The sequence below is a fragment of the Bos indicus genome, chromosome 1 (assembly GCF_029378745.1).
Source record: "Bos indicus isolate NIAB-ARS_2022 breed Sahiwal x Tharparkar chromosome 1, NIAB-ARS_B.indTharparkar_mat_pri_1.0, whole genome shotgun sequence".
Lineage (NCBI taxonomy): Eukaryota > Metazoa > Chordata > Mammalia > Artiodactyla > Bovidae > Bos > Bos indicus.
In genome coordinates, this window is record NC_091760.1 from 142,048,316 (window position 1) to 142,075,472 (window position 27,157).

The 27,157-nt window shown below is 44.8% G+C and overlaps 1 protein-coding gene across 4 annotated transcripts in view; it reads left to right on the plus strand.

The window, feature by feature from the left end:
• Positions 1-2,723: 2,723 nt before the first annotated feature.
• Positions 2,724-27,157, plus strand: part of MX1 (MX dynamin like GTPase 1) — a 32,301-nt gene continuing 7,867 nt past the window's right edge. The window contains exons 1-13 of one of the 4 annotated variants that reach the window (XM_019962864.2): positions 2,724-2,815; positions 5,456-5,532; positions 6,219-6,297; positions 7,322-7,507; positions 11,458-11,650; positions 12,167-12,304; positions 15,507-15,661; positions 16,266-16,404; positions 19,369-19,567; positions 21,970-22,048; positions 22,362-22,484; positions 22,877-23,018; positions 26,371-26,529. In XM_019962864.2, the coding sequence (XP_019818423.1) occupies positions 7,427-7,507; positions 11,458-11,650; positions 12,167-12,304; positions 15,507-15,661; positions 16,266-16,404; positions 19,369-19,567; positions 21,970-22,048; positions 22,362-22,484; positions 22,877-23,018; positions 26,371-26,529 (1,408 nt within the window). In that variant the 5' untranslated portion in view covers positions 2,724-2,815; positions 5,456-5,532; positions 6,219-6,297; positions 7,322-7,426. Of the gene's footprint in view, positions 2,816-5,455; positions 5,533-6,218; positions 6,316-7,321; positions 7,508-11,457; positions 11,651-12,166; positions 12,305-15,506; positions 15,662-16,265; positions 16,405-19,368; positions 19,568-21,969; positions 22,049-22,361; positions 22,485-22,876; positions 23,019-26,370; positions 26,530-27,157 lie in introns of those variants that run through there. The other 3 variants (XM_019962850.2, XM_019962872.2, XM_070795201.1) reach the window with 3 other exon arrangements.

Genomic DNA, 27,157 nt, shown 5'->3' on the forward strand with positions numbered 1-27,157 from the left:
GCTGAGTTTTCCAAATTTGCTGACATATTGAGTACAACATTTTAACAGCATCATCTTTTAGAATTTGAAATAGCTCAACTGGAATTCCATCATCTCTACTAGCTTTGTTTGTAGTAGTGTTTCTTAAGGCCCACTTGACTTCACACTCCAAGATGTCTGGCTCTAGGTGAGTGATCACACCATAGTGGTTTTCCAGGTCATTAAGATCTTTTTTGTATAGTTCTTCTGTGTATTTTTGCCACCTCTTCTTAATATCTTCTGCTTCTGTTAGGTCCATACCATTTCTGTGCTTTATTGTGCCCATCTTTGCATGAAATGTTCCTTTGGTATCTCTAATTTTCTTGAAGAGATCTCTAGTCTTTCCCATTCTGTTGTTTTCCTTATTTCTTTGCATTGATCACTGAGGAAGGCTTTCTTATCTCTCCTTGCTATTCTTTGGAACTCTGCATTCAGATGGGTTTATTTTTCCTTTTCTCCTTTGCCTTTCACTTCTTTTCTTTTCTCAGCTATTTGTAAGGCCTCCTCAGACAACCATTTTGCCTTTTTGGATTTCTTTTTCTTGGGAATGGTTTTGATCACTGCCTCTTATACAATGGTACGAACCTCTATCCATAATTCTTCAGGCACTGTGTCTATCAGATCTAATCCTCTGAGTCTACTTATCACTTCTACTGTGTAATTGTAAGGGGTTTCATGTAGGTCATACCTGAATGGCCTAGTGGTTTTCCCTACTTTCTTCAATTTAAGTCTGAATTTGGCAATAAGGAGTTCATGATCTGAGCCACAGTCAGCTCCTGGTCTTGTTTTTGCACACTATATAGAGCTTCTCCATCTTTGGCTGCAAAGAATATAATCAATCTGATTTCAGTGTTGACCATTTGATGATGTCCATGAGTAGCATCCTCTCTTGTGTTTTTGGAAGAGAGTACCATGATGGCTGCTAGATGGCAAGTATTCTCCTTCCTGAGTTTCTTTAGGGCTCACCAGTTCACCGTAAGCTGTGGCTACAATGGCTGGTGACTGTGACATCCTTGTTTACTGATATGGCAGGAAATATTCCATTTCTCATTTGTAACTAGGAAGTAACTGAGGCCTGGATGGGTAAGCAGCCATGCAAGGGTTCCTTGAAAATTGCTGGGGAAGCCCGTGTTCTCCCATTAGACCCCAGCAGAGGGCCACATACCAGACTTCAGGCCAGGGAGCTGCTCTGTGTGGCCCCCTCCCCTTCTTTTGGGTGCCACGACATTGAAATTGGTTCCATCCAAGTTTTCCCGATGTGGCTGAAGAATGTCACCTGCCATATCAGTAGACAAAAGATATTGCAGCCATCACGCTAGCACCCACTGCATTTTTTGACCTGTGACTGTATGTCCTTCAGGGATTCAGGATGAGGAAAAGCAGGATGCTGGCCCTAGACGGCTAAGGTGCACATCAAAGGAATAATTTCAAGGAGCCCAGACTGTTGCATCTTCCCATACATAGAATAAGTGCTGAATTCATGAACTTGAGATGTCTGGTTTTCCTTTAAGTAACAGTAATTTTGTTAATATTTTCACTACCTGGATTTTGTTGCAAAAACTCCCATATATTCTGGCTCCTCTCTGACCTGTTTGGAGCCATCCCTAAGAGCAGTCTGAGAGGCTGTCTTCCAGGGAAAGTCCTCAGCAAGTCCACCAAGTAAAATATAATTCTCAATGTTTTTAGGTGTGCAGTTTTTTTTTTTTTTTTTAAAGTCGACATCTGACCCCAGGACTTGGAAAAGGGGCAGTTCTGGGTCTTTGTGTAGGGCGCAGGAGACGCTCTCTAACCACAGGAGTCTTTGTGGGGAGGACACTTGTTGTCCAGGCTTCTTAGCTGAGCCAAGGAGAATGGAGGTGGGGTGCCAGCCTTTTCCAAAATGAAATTTTACTCCTCACCCCCAAAGCCCTCCGGGAGGGCTCATCTTTGGGTCTATTTGACCTTGGTCCCCCCCTTTCTACTCATTTCCATCCTGAAGAAATCAAATGAGCTAAACTTCAGGGAGGGCTTGGGACTTCCCTGGTGGTCCAGGGAACCCTTTGCTTCCAATTCAGGGGGCACAGGTTTGATCCCTGGTCAAGAAACCAAGATCCCACATGACATGCAGAGCAGTCAAGAGATTTAAAGGTGGGGAGAGGGGGCGGTGCTTGAAGAGGATAAGGAAAATTGAGAAAGGAGCCTGATGTAGGTCTGGGTGAGGAGGGGGCTAAGGGGGTAGCTCCCTAGCATGCTTGAGAATCCCTCCGGGGTTGGAATGTTCCCAGTGAACCTACAGCAGGAGTTTGATACCCAGTTATCAATGCATCTGTTCAAACAACCAAAGGTTAGGGGACCGGTTCCAAGCTACCTTGGGCTTTGGATGACTCGGGGCTGCTTGAGCAGAGGTTCTCAAACTGCCAGGAACTTCAGAAGGGCCGGATAAAGCTCGGGTAGCTGGGTCCTGCGCCCGAGTTTCTGAGGCAGCAGGTCTGGGTGCGGGCCGAGAATCTGCATTTCCCGCAAGCTCCTAGGGATGCTGTTGATGCGGGGCGCACCTAGAATGCCTTTGGGAGAATACAGTTGAGTGTGCGGGGCGCAGCGACCTCGGGAGGCCCCGGTGCTGAAGTGCGCCACCCGTTCGGTTTCGGTTTCCTTCCCGATCCAGCAGCCCTGAAAACTTTCTGAGTTTCGTTTCTCCGAGGCTGGGTAGGAGATGAGGGACGGGGAGGCGGGGCAGCGAGCTAGGGGCGGCGTTAGCGCTGAATAAAGCCGAGGAGGGTGAGCGCTGGGAGCCTGCCGGTCTCTGCGCTGGGGACGGGTAAGTGTAGCGCTCCTGGGTCTGGGCACTCTCCGCGGGTCGGGGCATTTGGGCGTTGGCTGGGAGTTGAGCGCTCTGGGGTGCCGGTATTGCGCAGACTAGGAGAAGGCGATGGCACCCCACTCCAGTACTCTTGCCTGGAAAATCCCATGGACGGAGGAGCCTGGTAGGCTGCAGTCCATGGAGTCTCGAAAAGTCGGACGCCACAGAAGCGACTTAGCAGCAGCAGCAGCAGTAATAGTAAAAATGAAAATGATTAATAGTGATGGCAACCCAGTATTCTTGCCTGGAGAATGCCATGGACAGAGGAACCTGGTGGGCTGCAGTCCATGGGGTCTCAAAGAGTCGGACACGACTGAAGCGACTTAGCACGCAATAGGGATGATGACATGATGATGATGATAATGCAGTGTTGGCTGGGTTCAGAGCATACTTGATTCTGCTTTCCCACCGACACGCTGCTGAGGCTTTTGAGTTACGCGTCAAAAAACAAGCACTGGCGACTTTTCTGCCGGAAGAAATAGGAAGGTGGAGCAGAGCAGGTAAAGAGGGTCCCCGAGGGAGCTAAGGAGTGCAAGCCAAACAACTCTACGCCGGGGGCTGGGAGGTATCCTTGGAAGCGCAACGACCCAGGGGATCTTCCCCAATCTCGCTGCAAAGAGGGATGTTATAGCCGAGGGTCTCCGCGGACAGGTTTTGCCCGCGGGAGCTTCCCTGTAGAAAGCCGGGGCTCGCCGGAGATGGGGCATGCGCTGAAGTGCCCTGCGCGGAGTACAGGTCACCCAGGGGATGGAGAGCTGCTTCCAGCAGCTGTGCAGCGGGATGCGATGGTGTGCGGCCGGCTCAGTTAGTTTTCCGGGTGGAGCGAGGTAGGACCGTACTGGGGGCTGGCCGAAAGCCCAGGCATTGCTGAGACCTGCAACACGCGGAGCAGCCGGGGGTGGCATTCGCGGAATTAATAAGTCAAATTTTAAATCAAGTTTTTGTTGGACTTGGGAAGTAAGAGGAGATGTGTTGATTTCTTCTTTATTGTAGTCATTCACAGGCGGCTGGGTCAGGATGCTTCTTGTGAGCTGAAAAAGTGTTTTAATTTTACATCCTGCCTTGGGGGCCATTGTGTTTAAGCTGTAGGGAACACCCCTTTAATGATTAACTTGTGGCAAAAGCAATAGTGTTGCAGGAAGCGGGACCCCTTCCAGGGCCGGAAACTGAGCCCTTATCTAACACTCGGAAATGGATTGTCCAAGGAGACACACACATGTGCTGACAAAGCAAGAGATTTTATTGGGAAAGGGCACCCGGGTGGAGAGCAGGAGGGTAAGGGAGCCCAGGAGAACAGCTCCGCCAAGTGGCTCGCAGTCTTGGATTTTATGGTGATGGGGTTAGTTTCCAGGTTGTCTTTAGCCAATCATTCTGACTCAGGGTCTTCCCTGATGGTGCACACCTTATTCAGCCAAGATGGATGCCAGCAAGAAGGATTCTGGGAGGTGGCTGGACGTGTGGTGTCTCCTTCTGACTTTTCCCAAACTCTTTCTGTTGGTGGTGACTTATTAGTTCCCTTTTCTTACCAAGACCTCCTGTCATAAAACAACTGATGCAGATGGTTACTGTGGTGCCTGGCCAGCGTGGGCAGTTTCAGTCAGTGTGCTTCCCCTAACAATAGAATATAAAGGGAAAAGTTAAAGAAACAGATCTAATACAGTGTCAGATTTGTTATTCCCTATTACAATCATAAACAATTTAAATGTCAGTGAGTTTTTGGAAGGCAAAACACTTCCATGAGAAAAAGCAAATAGAAGTTCTTAAAGGATTACCTGGACTGAATTATTTGGGCTGTTCAGTTCAACAAGTGCAGCCAGGTGCTGAATGTGACGAGTAAGTAAAACACTGATTTTTATTAGGAGATGGCCTTGCCCCAGAGATCCAAATTGATTTTCAAAGACTATCTGAGATAGGTACAGATGTTTAAGATGTACAGACAAAACTCACAAGACTTGGTTTTCAAGGGAATGTCACTTTATGAAATAAAGATAGAGACTTTTTTGTTCTCAAAGCACCCATGGGCATTGAATGCTAGCCCTGGGGATCAATGATGCCACATGACTGGGCACAGTAAGGTCAGCTGAGGTTGTGGTCTTTAACCCGGGGCCCCAGCTCCAGCCTAGGAGCCCCTGGGCACACGAAATCATGGGGATGGGTGGTGGTTAAGAAATAAATTGCCAGATTCCATAAGTATTCTTTAAAGTTGATCCCTTTCAAAATCACCTTTCACTATAGAGTGAACAGAATCCATCCCTCCCCCGCGCTTTTTTATTTTAAGCAAGCTTGCCCTTTCAACTTGTCCTTTCAAAATCCGAATAGGCCTTGGGGGAGGGTCCCTAGAGAATATACAAAAAGAGCATCAGGAAAAAAAAGTGTTGATTCAGTACACGGACAGCAAGTCTCTCTGCTTTATCCTTCAACCTTAGAATTTAAATATTTAAGGTTTACAAAAGGACTCAGGGAACTGTGAACTTCCTTCAAAGCACATCCCCTCTGCATCTTCACCATTCTCAGCAATGGGATGTATGGCGATGAGCACTGACATGTATTGTGTTCATCAGGTTTTGGTCTAATTTGTATGTTTTGCCTGATTCCAAGGCGGTGTTGGAGCAGAGCTCTGCATTTCTGCCAACTAGTCAGCACTACATTGTCAAGTAAAAGGAAGGTATATTGAGGTAAGTGCTTTGTACTTTTTATAACATTTATTTCAAGTCCTAGGAGAAATATATTTTCATTTACTTTTATCCAAGATTATTACATAAGTCTTAATATTTAGAAGCTTATGGTCCCAGAAAAAAAATTACAATTTTTTAACATATAGTCCAGTGGTTAGGACTCAGCACTTTCATTGCTGGGACCTGAGTTCAAGCCCTGGTCAGGGAACTAAGATCATGCAAGCTATGCTATATATATATATATATATATATATATATATATATATATATATATATAATGTTTGGGTATTATCAAATATTTAGAATCCCTCATCTACATTGGAAAGAGTCTTACAGTAATTTTATTTTTAAACGTAAATTTTAAAATGCATTAGAAATTTCATTCTTTGTTGCTATTTAAATTTATGGTGAAAAAAATTTTTGATGTTCACCCTATAAACATGATTGGAAATACAGAGTTTTAAAAAAGCTTTTGACGTCCAGAAACATGTCTTTGAAGACCACTGAGCTGGGATGGAGCGTGTCTTCATCTGACATTTGGTTCCTTGGAGTTCTCCTGTCATTTCTTTCTGATCTCCCACTCCGTCCCAGTGTGTCTTATGGTGGGTTTGGTTCCATGATTGAATGTACCCAGCTCCTGAATTGTGTTAATCCTGATGTTCTTGATTTATGCTGAACTGATAAAGGAAGAAGATGGTTCATTCTGACTTGGGTATCGAAGAACTTGATTCACCTGAATCCAGTCTAAATGGAAGTGAAGATATGGTGAGGGAACATGAAACTGTACGTTGATGCCTGAAAACCACTGTCCATGTGGACATGAACTGTGTTCACTTGTGGGCTGCCCATTGATAACTGCGATGCCATTGGTGCCCAGGGATGCTCGCTTCCTCATCTCTCCAGGGGCTATATGTGGATGCAAAGATGTGTGTGATTCATTCTGCTTGGGCCCTTCTTGCAGCCAAAGGACTTCCCTGGTGGCTCAGACGGTAAAGCGTCTGTCTACAATGTGGGAGACCCGGGTTCGAGCTCTGGGTCGGAAAGATCCCCTGGAGAAGGAAATGGCAATCCACTCTAGTACTGTTGCCTAGAAAATCCCATGGACAGAGGAGCCTCTGGTAAGCTACAGTCTATGGGGTCGCAAAGAGTCGGACACGATTGAGCGACTTCACTTTTCTTACAGCCAAACGCCATTAGTGTTTTGTCTTAGCTGATCCTGAAAGTGAAAGTGTTAGTCACTCAGTCATGTCTGTCTGTGACCCCACGGACTGTAACCTGCCAGGCTCCTCTGTCCATGGGATTCTCCAGGCAAGAATACTGGAGTGGGTAGCCATTCCTTTCTCTAGGGGATCTTCCCAACCAAGGCGTCAAACCAGGGTCTCCTGTATTGCAGGAGGATTCTTTACCATCTCAGCCCCCTGGTTGGGGTGCAATTTTGGTCTGGAAAATCCAGGCAAGAGGCCAATGGGCTGGTGTAAGAATTGGGCCCAGACACTGGGCCCAAGGAGCCCTGTGAGATCACGTGCCCACATTATAGTTTGGTCTCGAGCTCAAACCTCCTAAGTGTCATTGTGATATCTCCAACAGTGAAGCCATGTGGTGTCTTTTCTCCCAGGAATGAGACATATTTTTGGTGGGAAGCAAACTTGGCTTCTCGAATCAGTTCAACCTGAATTTGATTCCACTGCTGACACGTGCAGCTGTAAGATCTTGGGTGGTTACTCCTCCCTTTAGAAGCTTGGTTTTCCATTTCTAAAATGAAAATAATAAGAGTATTTACTTTGTGCAGCTGTTGAGAGGAAGAGTATTTACTTTGTGCAGCTGTTGCTGAAGCTGAAACTCCAGTACTTGTGGCCACCTCATGTGAAGAGTTGACTCACTGGAAAAGACTCTGATGCTGGGAGTGATGGGGGGCAGGAGGAGAAGGGGACGACGGAGGATGAGATGTCTGGATGGCATCACTGACTCGATGGACGTGAGTCTGAGTGAATTCCGGGAGTTGGTGATGGACAGGGAGGCCTGGCATGCTGCGAATCATGGGGTCGCAAAGAGTTGGACAGGACTGAGCGACTGAACTGAACTGAACTGAGAGGAGGTAGAGTTTGGGCACTTAGAAAGAGCTCTGTTTATTGCTGTCATATGTTTTAAAGCAATGGATCTTCAGCCTCTTTCCAATTGCCTCCATTTTAATCATCAGTGGTTAACAATATTTTAAACAATATTATAAACTACACCAAAGGACACAGAAAAATAAGAAATTCACCCATCTTTCCAGCACCATAATATAACTGTTGTCTCTTGCCTGGCTGTAACTGGCAAGGAATAGGGCAGTAGGAACTCATAATGCTCACACCCACATGTTTGAATGTTGTTGTTGTTATTCAGTTGCTAAGTTGTGTCCTACTCTTTGAAACTCCATGGACTGTAGCATGCCAGGCTCCTCTGTCTTCCATCTCCCAGAGTTAAATTCATGTGCATTGAGTCGGTGCATGCTATCTAACCATCTCATCCTCTGCCAAGCTCTTCTCCTTTAGCCTTCAGTCTTTCCCAGCATCAGAATCTTTTACAGTGGGTTGACTCTTCGTATCAGGTGAGTGTAGCTTGGCCTTTCTGGCCAGGTTGAACAAGGTGTATCTTATGACCCAGAAATTCCACTTCTAGATATTGACCTTGGTTCTCAGAGTATGATCCCCAGAGAAGCAACATTAATATCTCTGGGGAAGTTTGAAATGCAAACTATCACCCTCGCACACCCTTCCCCAGACCTAGTGAACTAGAAATTTCAGGGGTGGGACCTACCATCTGTGTTTCTACAAGACTTCTAGGTGATTTTTCTTTGTGCTGAGGTTTGAGATGCATTTTGCCATGTTTGTACAGCATTTTTTTATAAGCAAAACCAGAAATAACACAAGTGTCCATGAGTAGTGGAATGCATACATAGATTGTGGTATGCAGTAGAATTCCACACAGCAGTGAAAAGTAATGAGCTAGACTTCCAGGGATCATGATGGCTGGGTCTAAAAAACAATGGTGTGGCTGGTGGCTCTATGGTTCGGGCTCAACACTTTAACTGCCATAGGTTGGATTCAATCTGTGGTTGGGGAACTAAGATCCCCTGGAAGCCACATGGCATGGCCCCCCCCCAAAATAAATAAATTACAATAAATAGACTGTGGTGAATCCCCTAGAATCAGGTCACAGAAGAAATATACTGTATCATTCCATTTATATAAAGATCCAGGCCGCCATAAGCCATGTATTTTTTAGGGAAAGATGGGTGGGGGGTAAAACGAATGAAAAGCAAGGACATCGTTTTCATAAACCTGGAAATAGAGGGACCCTCTAGAGGTAAAGGGGTTTTAGGAGGAAGTTGCCTGGGGAAGGGTGGACAAAGTGTCTCAAGTACAGGGGATATGTGTTTTCTTAACCCAGGTGGTTGGCACATGCATTTTGGCTGATTACCGTTCATGTTTCATAAACTCTTGGGAATGGGTGATATAAAGAAATGAAAACAAAAAGAACTCATAGTGAAAGAAAGTGAAGTCGCTCAGTCATGTACGACTCTTTGCGACCCCATGGGCTATAGCCTACCAGGTTCCTCTGTCCATGGGATTTTCCAGGCCATAGTCCTGGAGTGCATTGCCATTTCCTTCTCCAGGGGATCTTCCCAACCCAGGGATCAAACCCGGGTCTCCCTCATTGTAAACAGACGCTTTACCGTCTGAGCCCCCAGGGAAGTCAATAACCCATAAGGAGGGCTAAAATAAGCCACTGATGAGTAGGAAGGTACAGCCAGGTATGTGCATAGCCCCCACAAGGTTTTCCCTGGGGATTCAAGCTCCAAACCTTTCTTAAGTGAGAAAATTCACACAGGACACTTGTTTAAAAATAGTGGGGAAGATTTTATTCAAGACTATTGCAATAGAGGAGAGAGCTTGAACTTAGTGTGGCTACAAGGACAAGTGGACAGGATAGAGGAGAGGAGAAGGAATTGCCAAGAGTAATTTGGGAAGGGTAAAGGGAGGTGAAGAATTGATGTTTTTGAAGTGTGTTGCTGGAGAAGACTCTTGAGAGTCCCTTGGACTGCAAGGAGATCAAACCAATCAACCCTAAAGAAAATTGGTTACCACAGCTTTAATAATAATTATGGAAATCAGGTCATGTTAACCCTCCAACTCTTTTGTTTTTCAAAGCCATTTGACTATTCTAGGAGTATTTAGACTCTTTAAATTTACTGTGATTGTTAATATAATTGGACTTGGAAAGATCATTTTGCTATTTGTTTTCCATTTGCCCTATTCTTCATTTCCTCTTTTTCTGCTTTCTTTGAATTAACTAAGTTTTTTATGATTTCATTTTATTTCCTTTGTTGGTTTATTGAGTACAACTGTTTTAGGGAGTATATCATGTCTTTAATTTATCAAGTTTACCTTCAAGTACTAATATATTATTTCATATATAATATAAGAACCTTATGATAATATGTGTCCATTTGTCTCCTCCCAGCCTGCATGCCATTTTTGTCATGAGTTTTTATTTTATCAATATTTTAAGCCCCCACATTATACTGTTATCCTTTTGGAAATGGCCAATGTCTTTTAAAGATATCTGTGGCAACAAAGTGGATATTAAGGACAGAAAGGTTAAGGCAAAGTCAGTTGTCTTCCACCGAAAGAAGAATCTTCAGTCCTATGACATTTCTGCCAAAAGTAACTACAGCTTTGAAAAGCCCTTCCTCTGGCTTGCTAGAAAACTGATTGGAGACCCTAACTTGGAGTTTGTTGCCATGCCTGCTCTTGCCCTGCCAGAGGTGGTCATGGACCCAGCCTTGGCAGCACGGTATGAGCACGATTTAGAGGTTGCTCAGACAACTGCTCTCCCGGATGAAGATGATGACCTGTGAGAAAGCGAAGCTGGGGCCCAGCGTCGGAAGGCTAGTTTTATAGGCAACTGTCCTGTGACGTCCGCGGTGCAGCGTGTTTGCCACTTTATTATATAGCTAAGCAGAACATGTGCTTAATCTTTGGATGCTGAAGGAGATGGATGGGCTTTGGAGTGAATGTGGCAGTTAAAAAAAAAATACCTTCATTTTTTGGACCCTCATATTTAGGTGTTTTGGATCACAGTTGTTTCCTCCTTGAGTTTCAAATACAAGACTGCTATAGTCACATGACAATATTGAGAGGTGGAATCTTGTTTGTTACTGTCATTCCCATCCCTTTTCATTTAGAATCAGAATAAAGTTGTATTTCAAATATCTAAAATAAATAAATAAAGAGATTTAAGTAATAAAAAAGTATAGTAGTCACCATTTCTGGTGTAAATTCCTTGGTGTAGATTAAAATGTCCATTCAATATCATTTTCCTTTGGCTTGAAGGGCATCCTAAACATTTCCTGTAATGCAGGTCTGCTAGTGATGAATTCATTCATTTTTGTACATCCAGAAAAGTCCTTACTCACTTTCTTATTTTAAAAGATTTTTTTTTTCCAAGTAGAAAATTTTAGGTTGATGATTTTTCTCAGTACTTTAACAAAGTTGCTACACTGTCTTCTCATTTGCATAGTTTCTCCTGAGAAATATGCTATAAATCTCGTGTTTATTCTTCTGTACATAACATGTCATCTTCTGGCTGGCATTCTGTCATTATCACTGATTTTGACCAATTTGACTATAGTGTGCCTTGATATAGTTACTTTATGTTTCCTTTGCTCTGGGCTTATTGAGCTTTGGGGATCTTTGGGTTAATAGTTTTCACCAAGTTTGAGGACATTTATTTCTTCAAATATTTATTTCTGTTTTACCCTCATTCTCTTGATTGGGGAGCTTTAATCACCTGTATACATTAGGATGATTGAAGTTGTCCATCTTTGATGGAATGTGACCTGCAGGTTATGATAGAGATCTCCCATTCTGCCTCTTCCAGGAGTCCAAGAGCAACCTGTACAGCCAATATGAAGAGAAGGTGCGGCCCTGCATTGATCTCATCGACTCCCTGCGGTCCCTGGGCGTGGAGCAGGACCTGGCCCTGCCCGCCATCGCTGTTATCGGGGACCAGAGCTCGGGCAAGAGCTCTGTGCTGGAGGCCCTGTCTGGGGTCGCCCTCCCCAGGGGCAGTGGTAAGCACTTGGCTTCTGTGTTGGTTAGCTCAGGCTGCAGAAACAGAGGACCTCAGACTTGGGCTTAAACAATAGAAGTTTACTTCTCAAAATTTGGGAGGCTAGAAGGCCAAGATCAAGGTATTACCAGGGTTGGTATCTCCTGAGGCCTGTGTCCTCCGCTCACAGATGACTGTCTTCTCCTGTGTCTTCTGGGGGATGGTGGAGGATGTTTGCAGAAGTCTGGGGTTTCCCAATGCAGTGTACCACCTGGGCTGATGGAAAACACCGGGGTGAAGCAAAAGATCTAAAGTACGGGATTTCAAGTCAAACTCCATCTGAAATGTACATTCTAGATGCACATTCGTGAGTCACCCCAGATAGCATGCCTCAGAGAGTCAAAGGGTGAGAACAGGGAGTTTGCAGTTTTAGGAGCCTCCCAGATGATTATATACAAATTTAAGAACCACTGGTCTAAGACCACCATATAGGACTGTTAGCAGCAGAGTATAGACCTGATGAGTAGTGGTTTCCTAGGTATTGTTACAAGATGTCCTCTTGTGCTGAGGCTGAAAAAACTTGGGAATGAAGACGAGTGGAAAGGCAAAGTCAGCTTCCTGGACAAAGAGATTGAGATTCCAGATGCTTCACAGGTGGAAAAGGAAATCAGTGAAGGTAAGTGTCCCATGTTTGTTCTTCATGCCTATTTGCATATCTGGTCAACAAGGTGAAATAGATGGGGTCTGCCTGTCACTGTTCCCACTGTCCCCATTCTAGGCCTGTTCTGGTCCCTCAGAAACCTTCCCTTCCCTCCATCAGGCCCCCAGCTCTCTTGTATTTTCTCTTTTTTTTTTTTACTCTCATTAAGACCAGTGCTTTGGACAGAATCTGACCTCAGTAATTTATTACTTAGTATGTAAGTATGTATCTGAGCATAATGTGAATTTTGAAGCTTGTTGTCAAATATGGAGTATTTGTCCTTTATTCAAAGGCCTCCCCACTCCACAGATCTGATGTCAGGGTGTGGGGCCAAGGAACACCTTCACCTGTTAACCAGCTTTCCAAAATGCTGACTGGACCATCACTGAATCATGTTCAGAACTGGAAGTCTTTTTCTTCCAAGAGTGGGATGCATGTGCTTGAATAATCCCAGTTTAGAATAATATATGCACACCACAGAAATTACTGTATCACTTTGAAACATCTGAAAAGAGAAAATTAACGCTTAATGTCGGAGAAGGCAATGGCACCCCACTACTCCAGTACTCTTGCCTGGAAAATCCCATGGACGGAGGAGCCTGGTAGGCTGCAGTCCATGGGGTTGCTAAGAGTCAGGCAGGACTGAGCGGCTTCACTTTCACTTCTCACTTTCATGCATTGGAGAAGGAAATGGCAACCCACTCCAGTGTTCTTGCCTGGAGAATCCCAGGGATGGGGGAGCCTGATGGGCTGCCGTCTCTGGGGTCGCACGGAGTTGGACACAACTGAAGCGACTTAGCAGCAGCAGCAACGCTTAACATCAGAGATCAGATCAGTCGCTCTGGCGTGTCCGACTTTTTTCGACCCCATGAATCACAGCACGCCAGGCCTCCCTGTCCATCACCAACTCCTGGAGTTCACTCAGACTCACGTCCATCGAGTCAGTGATGCCATCCAGCCATCTCATCCTCTGTTGTCCCCTTCTCCTCCTGCCCCCAGTCCCTCCCAGCATCAGAGTCTTTTCCAATGAGTCAACTCTTTGCATGAGGTGGCCAAAGTACTGGAGTTTCACCTTCAGCATCATTCCTTCCAAAGAAATCCCAGGGCTGATCTCCTTCAGAATGGACTGGTTTGATCTCCTTGCAGTCCAAGGAACTCTCAAGAGTCTTCTCCAACACCACAGTCCAAAAGCATCAATTCTTCGGTGCTCAGCCTTCTTCACAGTCCAACTTTCACATCCATACATGACCACAGGAAAAACCATAGCCTTGACTAGATGGACTTTGTTGGCAAAATAATGTCTCTGCTTTTGAATATGTTGTCTAGTTTGGTCATAACTTTCCGTCCAAGGAGTAAGTGTCTTTTAATTTCATGGCTGCAGTCACCATCTGCAGTGATTTTGGAGCCCAGAAAAATAAAGTCTGACACTGTTTCCACTGTTTCCCCATCTATTTCCCATGTAGATAGGGACAAAGTAGTGATACACGTAGTTGCTGCTGAGTGTGAGTGAGATGAGTAAGCAATTTTCCCTTATTGACTTTAATTTCTTCCTAGTGTGTCACATAATTAAGTTCTAGTAATTTGGGGAAGATACAAAAATGGTATGAACTGATATCCAGCAGTAGGAAAGAATGGATTTGACTCTATAAAAGTGGAAGCACTAACTACCATTTATTGGCTGTTGTGTAAAAATTAAATAATGTTGTCATGAAAATGTTATTGTGTGTTTGTTGGGATTAGGTTGCCTGCAGAAAATGCAAAATTAGTGTGTATCAGTTAGTCCTTGGTGTGTAACAAAACAATCTCAAAACCTAATGGCTTGGAACAGTTTATTTCCTGTGATTCAAAGGATCAGCTGGGCAATTCTTTTCCTCTAGGATGATTTGGCTGGGGCCAACAGTCTAGGATGACCTCGGGTACCCACCCAATCCTCGACTGGAATGACCAGACCTTCCCATGGTCTGACAGTGGCCTGTCCCCCCCAGGTGACTGGATTGGGTTCTTTAACATGTTGGTAGAAGGGTTCCAAGTACCAAGAGACCTGAGTTCGAAGCTCTGATGTGTAAGCACCTTTCGGTGTCTACTGGAATACATTTTGTGACAACCTGTTACCCAAAGAAATTAATGTACTCAGGCCCACTTTCAAGAAGCAAACTCTCTTGATGGGAGAAGTGGCATTCTTTCTATAAAGCAGCGTTCATATGGAGATGGGAAGGAGTATAGAAGCCATTTGTGCAAGCAAGTTACTAACACAGTGGTTTAAACAATGTCAGTTTTATGTCTCTCAGAGCTGATGTAAGGGTTCCAAGGTTATGAACCCAGACTCCTGTCTCATTCCTACACTCTGTGTGGCCTCTGCTCCCAAGGCCCCCTTATCATTTAGTCAAGTGCCCATTCCTGCCAGCTAGTCGTTGGCAAATACCTATCCCTGTCTTAAGCATATTTCTGGAAGTTACACATAGCATCTTCACATCTATCCCATGGGCCAGACAATTTTATATGACCGAATCTCTGGGAAATGGATTTGGTGGGGTGGGGGGCAGAATTAGCAGATTGTGCTACATATAACATTGTTACTATTATTTCCTTCTACATTCTTGACCGATATAAAGCATACCAAAAAGACATTCCAGATGTATAAAGTAGTCAACTGGTATTAGCTAAAAGTTTGATGAAATAAATTCTTATCTTGAAATTTTTATTATTATGGAGGAAGGGACAGAATTAGATCTCTTAATGGAATATCAACAGCTAATGCTCAGCTTACCTGAAACAAGCATGTACCACCACCCATAACTTTCCAGGTCATGTTTTAGGAGTCACCATTTATTTTTATTTGTTTTCATTTTACCTCTTTGTTAAGTTCCTAGTGGATCAATGGGAGGAATTTAGGTGTGGCACCAGGAAAAACTTACCTGCTCTGCCAGGTTAAGACTGGTTCAGATGGGTGTCACCTACAGAGGTGTTCTTGCTAGTTCTCTCTGCAGACTATTCTGGCCACTGGCAATGCAAATATGGGATTATCCTTTGATGTCCCTTTTTGTTTCGGAGAAATGAATCTGTTCCAAATATGCCTTACTGTTGAATCACAGCAGGTGGGCGTTGCCTTCAGAAGATTCACTGTAATGAGATATTCCATCCCAAGCTCTATTCCGTTTTTCTTTCTCCTCTTCTCTAGCCCAGATTGCCATCGCTGGGGAAGGCACGGGGATCAGTCATGAGCTGATTAGTCTGGAGGTCAGCTCCCCTCACGTCCCAGATCTGACCCTGATAGACCTTCCTGGCATCACCAGGGTTGCTGTGGGCAACCAGCCACCCGACATTGAATATCAGGTGAAACTTCAGGCTCCATCCTGGCCCAGGTCTTGTGCGGGGAGGGGCTGCATTAGAGCATCAGTGAGTCCAAGACCAAGCTTGAGGAGTGGGTATGGGGAGGTGGGGAATTTGGAGCATGCATTGGTCAAAATTACTCCACCAAGTTGGATGGAAGCTTCTATGGGAAGAGGCAAAGTTGGGAAAACATTTTATTTGTGTTTTATGCAGTGACTCATTTTTGGTTATAGTTATACTCTATGCCATATCTAAATTGCATGCATTAGGAAGGGGTTTTATGTGGGAAGAAGGAGCATTAGGAGCAAATATAATGATATTCCTATATCAGTGAATCTCACCCTGTGGATTAAAGATTTAGGGAATATCAAGCAATTCTTTTGGCATCTTATTTTTCATTGTGACCTTCAGATTTGAGGTCTTGGGAGATGACTCACGAGTTAAAACCTCATAGTGTTCCCTCAGAAAATGTAGTTTTTCTGACTTGTGTTGTCAGCTCATTTCTGTGTTTGCTTCTTGGAAGAAATACCTCTGGGACTTGGAAGGCCAGAAGCAAGTACAAGGTCAGGACCTGTCTCAACTCTCAGACCCTCTAATTTTCTTACAGATCAAGTCTCTCATCAGGAAGTATATCCTTAGGCAGGAGACCATCAACTTGGTGGTGGTCCCTGCTAACGTGGACATCGCTACCACAGAGGCGCTGCGCATGGCTCAGGAGGTGGACCCCCAAGGAGACAGGACCATAGGTGAGAAGAATGAAATTGTTAGTCACTCAGTCATGTCTGACTTTTTGTGGCCCCATGGACTGTAGCTCTCCTAGCTTCGATGTCCTTGGGATTTCTGAGGCAAGAATACTGGAGTGGATTGCCATTCCCTTCTCCAGAGGATCTTCCTGACCCAGGGATTGAACCCGTGTGTCCCCCATCTCCTGCATTGCAGGCAGATTCTTTACCAGCTGAGCTACCAAGGAAGCCCACAGTGGAATAGTTCAGTTCAGTTCAGTCGCTCAATCGTGTCCGACTCTTTGCGACCCCATGAACCGTAGGATGCCAGGCCTCTCTGTCCATCACCAACTCCTGGAGTTCACTCAAACTCATGTCCATCGAGTCAGTGATGCCATCCAGCCATCTCATCCTCTGTCTTCCCCTTTTCCTCCTGCCCCCAATCCCTCCCAGCATCAGAGTCTTTTTGAATGAGTCAACTCTTTGCATGAGATGGCCAAAGTACTGGAGCTTCAGCTTTAGCATCATTCCTTCCAAAGAACACCCAGGGCTGATTTCCTTTAGAATGGACTGGTTGGATCTCCTTGCAGTCCAAGGGACTCTCAAGAGTCTTTTCCAACACCATAGTTCAAAAGCACCAATTCTTCGGCGCTCAGCTTTCTTCACAATCCAACTCTCGCATCCATACATGACCACTGGAAAAACCATAGCCTTGACTAGACGGATCTTTGTTGGCAAAGTAATGTCTCTGCTTTTGAATATGTTATCTAGGTTGGTCATAACTTTCCTTCCAAGGAGTAAGTGTCTTTTAATTTTGTGGCTGCAGTCACCATCTGCAGTGAGCCCAAAAAAATAAAGTCTGACACTGTTTCCCCATCTATTTCCCATGAAGTTCGTTTTCTGAATGTTGAGCTTTAAGCCAACTTTTTCACTCTCCACTTTCACGTTCATCAAAAGGCTTTTGAGTTCCTCTTCACTTTCTGCCATAAGGGTGGTGTCATCTGCATATCTGAGGTTATTGATATTTCTCCCGGCAGTCTTGATTCCAGCTTGTGCTTCTGCCAGCCCAGCATTTCTCATGATGTACTCTGCATAGAAGTTAAATAAGCAGGGTGACAATATACAGCCTTGACATACTCCTTTTCCTATTTAGAACCAGTCTGTTGTTCCATGTCCAGTTCTAACTGTTGCTTCCTGACCTGCATATAGGTTTCTCAAGAGGCAGGTCAGGTGGTCTGGTATTCCCATCTCTTTCAGAATTTTCCACAGTTTATTGTGATCCATACAGTCAAAGGCTTTGGCATAATCAATAAAGCAGAAATAGATGCTTTTCTGGAACTCTCTTGCTTTTTTGATGATCCAGCAGATGTTGGCAATTTGATCTCTGGTTCCTCTGCCTTTTCTAAAACCAGCTTGAACATCTGGAAGTTCAGGGTTCACATATTGCTGAAGCCTGGCTTGGAGAATTTTGAGCATTACTTTACTAGTGCGTGAGATGAGTGCAACTGTGAGGTAGTTTGAGCATTCTTTGGCATTGCCTTTCTTTGGGATTGGAATGAAAACTGACCTTTTCCAGTCCTGTAGCCACTGCTGAGTTTTTCATATTTGCTGGCATATTGAGTGCAGGACTTTCACAGCATCATCTTGCAGGATTTGAAATAGCTCAACTGGAATTCCATCACCTCCACTAGCTTTGTTTGTAGTGATGCTTTCTAAGCCCCACTTGACTTCACATTCCAGGATGTCTGGCTCTAGGTGAGTGATCATACAATCGTGATTATCTTGGGATAGTGGGATAGTATCCAACCTTAAAAAGGAGGGACATTCTGACACCTGCTACAATGAGGATGAACCTTGAAGACACTGGGCTCAGTGACATAAGCCAGTGCCAAAGGACAAATACTGCATGACCTCATTCATATGAGGGACCTAGTGTGGTCAGGTTCATAGACAGGAAGTCAAGTGGGGGAAGGGAGAAATAGGAGTTAGTGTTTGGCGGTTACAGAGTCTCAGCTGGGGAAGAGGAAAAGGTTTTGAAGATGAATAGTGGTCAAGGTTGCCCAACAACGTGAAAGTGTTTCATGCACCTTAAATGCGCATGTAAAAATGGTTAAAATGTTATGTTTGAAAAAATGCATTTGGCTGTAAATAGCAGAGAGCCTGAGGAGAGTGGCTGAAACAAACAGCAATTTATTTTCACACCTAACAAGAAGTCTGGGCAGAGGCTGCTCACCTGCATACCAGTGATGCCGTCAGTCCCTTCCACATTCTGCTCCACCATCCTTAGCTGCAGGTTCTCATTCTTTGCTTGTCCTACTGCCCATCCTGCCTGGGATGAGAATCTCTCAGCCAGGGCTGCAGCTACAAGTGGGCACAGTAAACCTCAGAGTTAATCCTGGGCTGGACAACCGCACTGGGCCTCACATACAGATGGGTCCGTGCTCGGGGCAGTGTTCTGATGCTGCCATCTTGCAATACTTGTTTAAACAGGCATTCTGCATTTTCATTTTGCATTGGGTCCTGCAACTGGCCTAGCTGATCCTGGTCAGACCCTTATTTTCCCAAGTGTGAGCCAGGCCCCACCTGCACCAATATTAACTGAAGAATTTTTAGAAATGCAAGTCCCTTGATCGTACCAAATCTGCTGAATCAAAATCTCTGGAGCGGGGCCTTAAGGTGGCTCTGATGTATAGGGAAGTTTGAGACCCACTGCATGAGAGTGAACTCCTTTGCTGAACAGGAGGAACGTAACGGGCCATTACACGCTGCTGTCTCTCTGGCACGAGAGCCAAGGTCTTGGTGAAGTGAACTTAAGGAGCACAGAGGGGCTGAGCCTCGCACCTTCACTAGGCAAGCTGCATTGTCTGCCCCAAGCAGCGTGGGAGCAAGCCCAGGGCTAGGGGACCTCGCTCCCCAGGAGGGGAGCTGACCTTACTCCTCACCCTGCGAAGATGTGAACATTCTGTAACCAGAGTCTCTGGATTGCAGGAATCTTGACAAAGCCCGATCTGGTGGACAAAGGTACAGAAGACAAGGTCGTGGACGTGGTGAGAAACCTGGTTTTCCACCTGAAGAAGGGCTACATGATCGTCAAGTGCCGTGGCCAGCAGGACATCAAGCATCGGATGAGCCTGGACAAGGCCCTGCAGAGAGAGCGGATATTCTTCGAGGATCACGCACATTTCAGGTATGTGCATGCAGCTTTCCCAGGGAGAACCGAAATTAAGGACCTCCTTCCTCACAGGAGAAATGCATGCTGTCCAAGGTTGGCTGTTGAGAGTATCCGTGTGTGTCTGTTCCTTTACTGTGATCATGGGGAATCTGCCTGGAAGAGTAAAGGAGGAATTCACAAAGTAGGCAAAGAATAAATCTAAAACTTCAGAAGAAGGCGGAGACTTTTTGCAATAACTTATTATAGTTCTGGAAACAGAATATAAATGTAAGTGTAACAGGATGGAAACAAAGTGGAAAACCCAGAAGTAGGCTCAAGTACATACATTTGGTCTGTGATAAACGTGGCACTTCAAATTCCTGGGCTTTTGTCAGTTTCATTATCAATCAGTGGCACTGAAATAATTATTTAATAGTTGGGAAAGATTAAATTTGTCCTTACTTAACATGGGATACCAAAATAAATATCAGTGGAAGTTTAAAATTAAGTACAAAGAAAGTACCACTTCTCATAAGAAAATATAGGCGGAGAATTAATAATCCCAGGATAAAGGCCTTTCTAACCCTGATGCCAAAAATGAAATTTTTTAAGAAAAGGATGATACTGATAAATTGGTTATTTTGAAATAATGAGAAGGTGTAGAGTTGGTGGGAAAGGAGGGGTGTGGGCTTGCATCTCCGCTGCCAATGGCGTGTGCTGAGATCACACAGGTGTCCCTAAGGCTGAGTTCCATTTCTAGGAATTCCACACAGGCAAGCAATCAGAGATGTGTTCAGTAATGTCCCCTAAAGCATGTTCAGCACAGATTTGTTTTTAATTGTGAAGACTGTGGAATGTACATGTTGAAAATCATGGGATTTGTGTGGACAAACTAGAGTAAGAGATCACAGTGCTAGCAGCCATTATAGTGCTGTGCCAAGGAGATGCCAATAAAAAGATTCTTATAGGACGTTGAGGAAAAAATGACACATTCACTGAGATCCCTTGTGTGTGCACATGTGTATGTGGGAGGAGACGCATGTCCTTTGTAAACATTATCATATTTGATGTTCCCAGAAGCCTGCAGAGACACATAATTCAGAAGAGATCCTTGCAGTCCTGTGTTCATAGGAGCATTATTCACAATAGCTAAAAAAAAAACATGGAAGCAAGCTGAGTGACCACTGATAGATAAACACAATGTTTATCCAAAATGGATTAAAAAAATTCTATCCACACAGTGGAATAGAATTTGGCCTTAGAAAGGAAGAAAATTCTAGCACCTGCTATAACATGGCTGTACCTTGAGGGCAATATGCTCAGTGAAATAAGCCAGTCATGAAAAGACAAGCACTGTATAATTCCTCTAATACAAGGTCCCTAAAGGGGTAAATTCATAGAGACAGGACCTGGGGGAGGGGGTGGAGAGATGTTTAATGGGGACAGAGTTTCAGGTGGGGAAGATGAGCTGTTTCTGGAGGTAGACGGTGGTGATGGTCACACATCAATGTAATTGTACTTAATACCACTGAATGTGTGCCTACAGGCTTCGCAAGTGGCACTCCCCACTTGTGAGTAAAGAACTCACTTGCCAATGCAGGAGATGCAGGTTTGATCCCTGGGTCAGGAAGATCCCCTGGAGGAGGGCATGGCAACCCACTCTAGTATTCCTGCCTGGAGAATCCCACGGACAGAGGAGCCTGGTTGGGCTACCTTCCATGGGGTCACAAAGAGTCAGATATAACTGAAGTGACTTAGCTCACACATGTGCACTTACAAATTATTAAAGTGGTGAATTTTATGTATATTTTCCCACAATTAAAAAATTCAACAGGTACAGAAGCTGAAACTTAGGTATGAGTGTACTCTTGCAAAGATGTGTGTGAACTCATGTTTCCTGGCTGCCCTTCATCCTAAAAAGTCCTTTAACATGTGGAAAACTGTGTAGTAGCTCACTCTACAAACACATATTTGGAAAGAGTGAGAGGAGGGCTTGATCTCCTTCCCCAAGCAGCTCATGGTTTAAGTTGTCATTTTGGAGAAGGGTGGGTCCCCCAGTTCAGGCTTCATCCATGCACCTGTGTAAATATCTGTCAATATATTTTCATGAAGCCCAATACCAATGCACTGTGTATACAGAAGGGTATGTGCATGTTATGGAAACATATCTCTAGGTGATATGTGAATTTTTATAAAGACCATTTGTAGTCAGGTGTCATAAGACACATTTAATGTATCAGCTGGAAGGGATCATTCTATACCATTTTCGAAATATGCAACATTACAAAAATTCAGTCATGATTCTGTGTGATCCAGTTGCAGGACATGCCATCCAGTGGGAAGTAACTGCACTTACTTTGGCTTTCCCGAGCGACAGAGAGCCAACCTGCGTTTTCTGGCTAGACCCAGGTGGACATGAATGTTGTCTTCTCTTGCAGGGACCTTCTGGAGGAAGGGAAGGCCACTATCCCCTGCCTGGCAGAAAGACTGACCAGTGAACTCATCATGCACATTTGTGTAAGTGCACGCAGAGCTGAACAGAGTCTTGCAAGTGCAGAGCTAAACCATGTTGACACACACGGACCGCCTGGACATCTTGTTAAGATGTGGGCTCAGATTCAGGGGCTGTGGATGTGGCCTGGGATGCTCCCAGGGGGTGTGGCTATTGCCTGTCAGAGGATCACATGTTGGGTGGGATGCTGATAAACCACCCACCTGGCCTAATTAAAAATGAGCTTCTTGCAAGCACTGGCCTAACCCTAGCCCTTCCCCATCGCCAACCACAGCTCATTCCCTCTTCATATTTGTGTCTTTCTGTTGTTTTTCTCAGAAAACTCTGCCCCTGTTGGAAAATCAAATAAAGGAGACTCACCAGAGAATAACAGAGGAGTTACAGAAGTATGGCAAGGACATCCCAGAAGAAGAAAGTGAGAAAATGTTCTGTCTGATAGAGGTGAGGACTGCCAGTGGCGCCAAGCCAGGGAGTCGTACATCACTGTCCACAGGGATTGTGGGCGTCACGCTCATCTGTCTTCACTTCCCTAAAGCTGATCCAAATGCGTTCTGCCCACTTAGCACCAAAACGGGCCCGGAGTTAGAAGGCGGGCAGGGAGTGGTGGACCACCCCATGCGTGCTATTGGCTCTTCCTCAAGTGCGTTCCCTCACTGGGGACCCCCCCAGGCTGTGAGGGGAGTTTGGGGTTGTCTGCTGCCCAAGCTTCTTCTCCCCTGTCCTCCCATCTGGCCTGAGAGACAGCAAAGAGGGACTCACCCATGCACACGACTGCCAAACTCCCTTGCTCTGTTTGGAATATCTCTGCTGATTCTTTTTTTTCTTCTTGGCAGAAAATTGATACATTTAATAAAGAGATCATCTCAACAATAGAAGGGGAGGAATTCGTGGAGCAGTATGACTCCCGACTGTTTACCAAAGTACGAGCCGAGTTCTCCAAATGGAGTGCTGTGGTTGAGAAAAATTTCGAAAAAGGTGAGTCTGAGGCACCATGGTAAACATGTCAAGTTGAGCTGAGTCCAAGGCTGGGGGAGGTGCGTGATGACGGTGGTCAAGGACGGTCAGAGTAAGGACTTGGCAGCGTGAAAGCCACATGTGCTGTTTCAAGTCCCTGAACTCAGGCCAGCAAGCATCAGGTTCAGACTTCAGAGGACACCTGGAGAGAAGATGCAGGTTCAATGGCCCATGCCAGTCATGACTCTTAGAAGACTCAGTTTTCCCTCAACAGGGAGCAGGTGAGCCTGCCATGTATGTCATGCCCTTTGTGTTCCCAGTGGTGCTGCCCCTGAAATAATCCAGTGGGTAATCCACTGAGGCCTTGAAACCTGACATGTCCTGTAATGGATCTTATAGTCACTGTTTAGTTGCTCAGTCATCCGACGCTTTGCAACCCCACAGACTATAGCCTGCCAGGCTCGTCTGTCCGTGGGATTTCCCAGGCAAGATTAATGGAATGGGTTGCCATTTCCTCCTCCAGGGCAACCTCCCAACCCAGGGATCAAACCCATGTCTCCAGGTTGGCAGGTGGATTCTTTACCACTGTGCTACCTGGGAAGCCCTTATAGTTGCAGTGGCGAAAAGAAAATACAGCAGCATCTTGGGTACCACCTTGCATCATCAAATCCTCAAGAGTCTAAGAAAAGTAGAAAATGTGATTTGAAATTTTTTTTTACTATTTTAAGAAGCCTAAAGGACTGCAATACACCAGGCTCCTCTGTCCTTCACGATCTCCCAGAGTTTGCGCAAACTCATGTCCATTGAGTCTGTGATGCCACCCAGCCACCTCATCCTCTGTCATCCCCTTGTGCTGCTTACAGAAGCCAAGTCCGTGAGCGGAGAGTTGTACACCTGCTGTGCAGCGTGTTCTTATGTCGGGGAGGGGGAGCACCATGCTAACCCCTTTCAAAGAAAACAACAGTCTTTGGCTTCCAGAAGCTCCCTCGTGGCATTGCCTGGCCAGGTTTTTATGGCAAAAGTGCTTATGGCAAACAGCCTGTGAGAAAAATGGCTCATTTTTTTAAACGATAAATTCCTCCCAACAAATGATCAGTTCCATATCACTGGGTGTCCAAATGTAAGAATTGATTTGGACCCCTACTGCACCTGCTATACAAAAATAAACTCAAAATGGATCAAAAACCAAAGTGTGCGAGCCAAACCTGTAAAACTCTTAGAAGAAAGCATAGATTTAAAACTTTGTGACCTTGGGATTAGGTAGTGGTCTCTTCAGCTAGGACACCTGAAGCAGAAGCAACACAAGGGAAAAAATGATATATTGGATTTCATCAAAATTTAAAAGTTGTGTGCATATCAAAGAACACTATCCAGGAACACGATCAAGAAAATGGAAAGACATTCCACAGAACTGGAGAAAGTATTTAAAAAGCATGTATATGATAAGGGTCTAGTCTTTATAGGACTTCACTTCCTAGGTGGTGCTAGTGGGAAAGAACCTGCCTGGCAATGCAAGAGACCTACAGTTGTGAGTTTGATCCCTGGTTCTGGAAGATCCCCCGGAGAAGGAAATGGCAACCCACTTCAGTATTTTTGCCTGGAAAATCCCCTGGACAGAGGAGCCTGGTGGGCTACAGTCCATAGAGTCACAGAGAGCTGGACACAACTAAAGTGACTTAGTACTCACTCACTTGTATTTATAATATGTGAAGCACTCTTACAGCTCAACAACAAAAAGAGAAATAATTCAATTTAAGGATGGACAAAGGATTGGAATAGACATTCCTCAAAAAAAAGAAAAAATATACAGGTATGGCTAATAAGATTGTCTTCCCAGTGGTCAGTGGTAAAGAATATGCCTGCCAATGCAGGAGACATGAGTTTCCTCCCTGGGTTGGGAAGATCCCGTAGAGGAGGAAATGGCAACCCACTCCAGGATTCTTGCCTGGGAAATCCCATGGACAGAGGAGCCTCAGGGGCTACAGTCCATGATAGGTGACAAAGAGTCAGACACAACTGAGCACCTGCACACACATGGCTAATAAGCACGTGACAAGATGCACAATATTGTTAGCCATCAGAAATGCAAGTTAAATCCCATCTCACACGTACTAGAGTGGCCCTTATGCTAAGTGGAAGAAGTGAGACACAAAAGGCCACAGGATATACAGTTCCATTTACATGAAATGTTCAAGACAGGCAAGTCCATAGAAATAGAAAGTGGATTAGTGGTTTCAGGGGCTGGATAGAGGGAATGGGGAATGAGTGCTGATGGAAACAGGGTTCCCTGGGGTGGTGGAAATGCTTGAGAATTAGATAGTGGTGATGTTTGCACCACTTTGTGAATATAATAAATATATACTTTAATAATGGTGAATTTATGGTATGCCAATTAAATCTTAATTTTTTTAAATGCCTTTCAGAAAGTATCTCCTAACCAAAAGCGGGTAACCAGGCTACCATCCCTGGTTAGTTCTTCAAAAAGAAGGAACCTTAGTCCTTCTGAATCATCCTCCCCCCCACCCCATGAAGGAGGTTCTTCACACCCTAGTTTGTTTAGAGTAAAAAGAATTCCAAGAATATAGGGGAAAAAGTAAGTGCTTTATGTGGTAAACAGTGATAACATATCACATTAATAATCCAACTGTATTATCCCTCTGGTTTATAAGTACATTTTACTGCAACCTGGGAATATATGCTGAGTCACTGACTCCAGCTGGCGTTACGGTCATTTCTTTATTTTTTTTTTAAGTGGGTCCACCTCGAGTGGCATGTGGGATGCTAGCTCCCCGACCAGGGATCAAACCCTCGCCCCCTACACTATGCCCACAGAGTCCTAACCACTGGACCGCCAGGAAAGTCTCCATTTCTATTTTTTAAAGTGTCTGCAGGTCATAGTATTCTATGATACAATTTTCTTTACAAAATCAAATTTGATTTACCAAGTTTCCTACTCAAGTTACCTTTTCCAGAATATGTCTTGGGACTTCCCCAGTGGTCCAGTGGTTAAGACTCCACCTTTCAATGCTGAAGGTAGAGTCCAGCTGGTTCAGTTCCGGGTCAAGGAACTAAGATCCCACATGCTGTGGTGTGCAGCCAAAATTTTTTTAAACTGTCTTAGTAAGTTTCTGCATTTGCTATTTTTCAGTGTCCTTCCCTGGCTTTACACATGCCATCTTGAGATGACTAAGGACAGTTATCTCAAAATCTGTTTCTTTATTGCAATCCTTGAATCTTTTTCAATTTGAAAATCAGATTTGATTTTTTTTCTTGCTCCTCTGTATTTTCAGGAAGGTCAGAATGCTACTGTGTTCAGCCAAACCAGCAAGGTTATTTCTGCAAAATAATTCAGAGCTATCCTTTCCTTCTGTAGGTTATGAAGCCATACGTAAAGAAATCAAGCAATTTGAAAATCGGTATCGTGGCAGAGAGTTGCCAGGGTTTGTGAATTACAAGACGTTTGAGACCATCATAAAAAAGCAGGTCAGAGTTCTGGAAGAGCCTGCTGTGGACATGCTGCACACGGTGACAGGTGGGTTCTTGGTTTTACTTTAGGCATTTTATCAATTTTTCTAGGAGAAGGTCAAAGCCAGTACCTCCTGCTGGGGTGTTTTCCAACACAAGCAACCCAACCAGTCTTCTCCAGACTGTAACTGGGTGTCCAACAATTCATTCCCCTTCTGACACTAACTGCCTAGAGTTCACATAGACCCACAGTTCAGCTCACAAGACCCGCCTCTGTGGATGGCAGCTCCGTGTCTGAGACTCCTGTACTGCTGTGTGACCAGCTATAAGTCACAGTTCCCACCACCCACTCCTGGGATTCCATACTCAGCTGAAACAGCTCACAGAACTCAGGAGCATACTCTACTTTACTGGTTTGCTATAAAGGATTTGCTTACCTTTACCAGTTTATTAGTGGGGCTTCCCAGGTGGCTCAGTGGTAAGGAATCTGCCTGCCAATGCAGGAGCCGCAAAAGACATGGGGCTTCCATCCCAGGGTCGGGAAGTTCACCTGGAGAAGGGAATGGCAAACCACTCCAGTATTCTTGCCTGGAGAATCCCATGGGCAGAGGAGCCTGGCAGAGATTAGTCCTGGGGTCACAAAGAATGGGACAAGATTGAGTGAGCACACACACACACACCAGTTTACTGGTGTT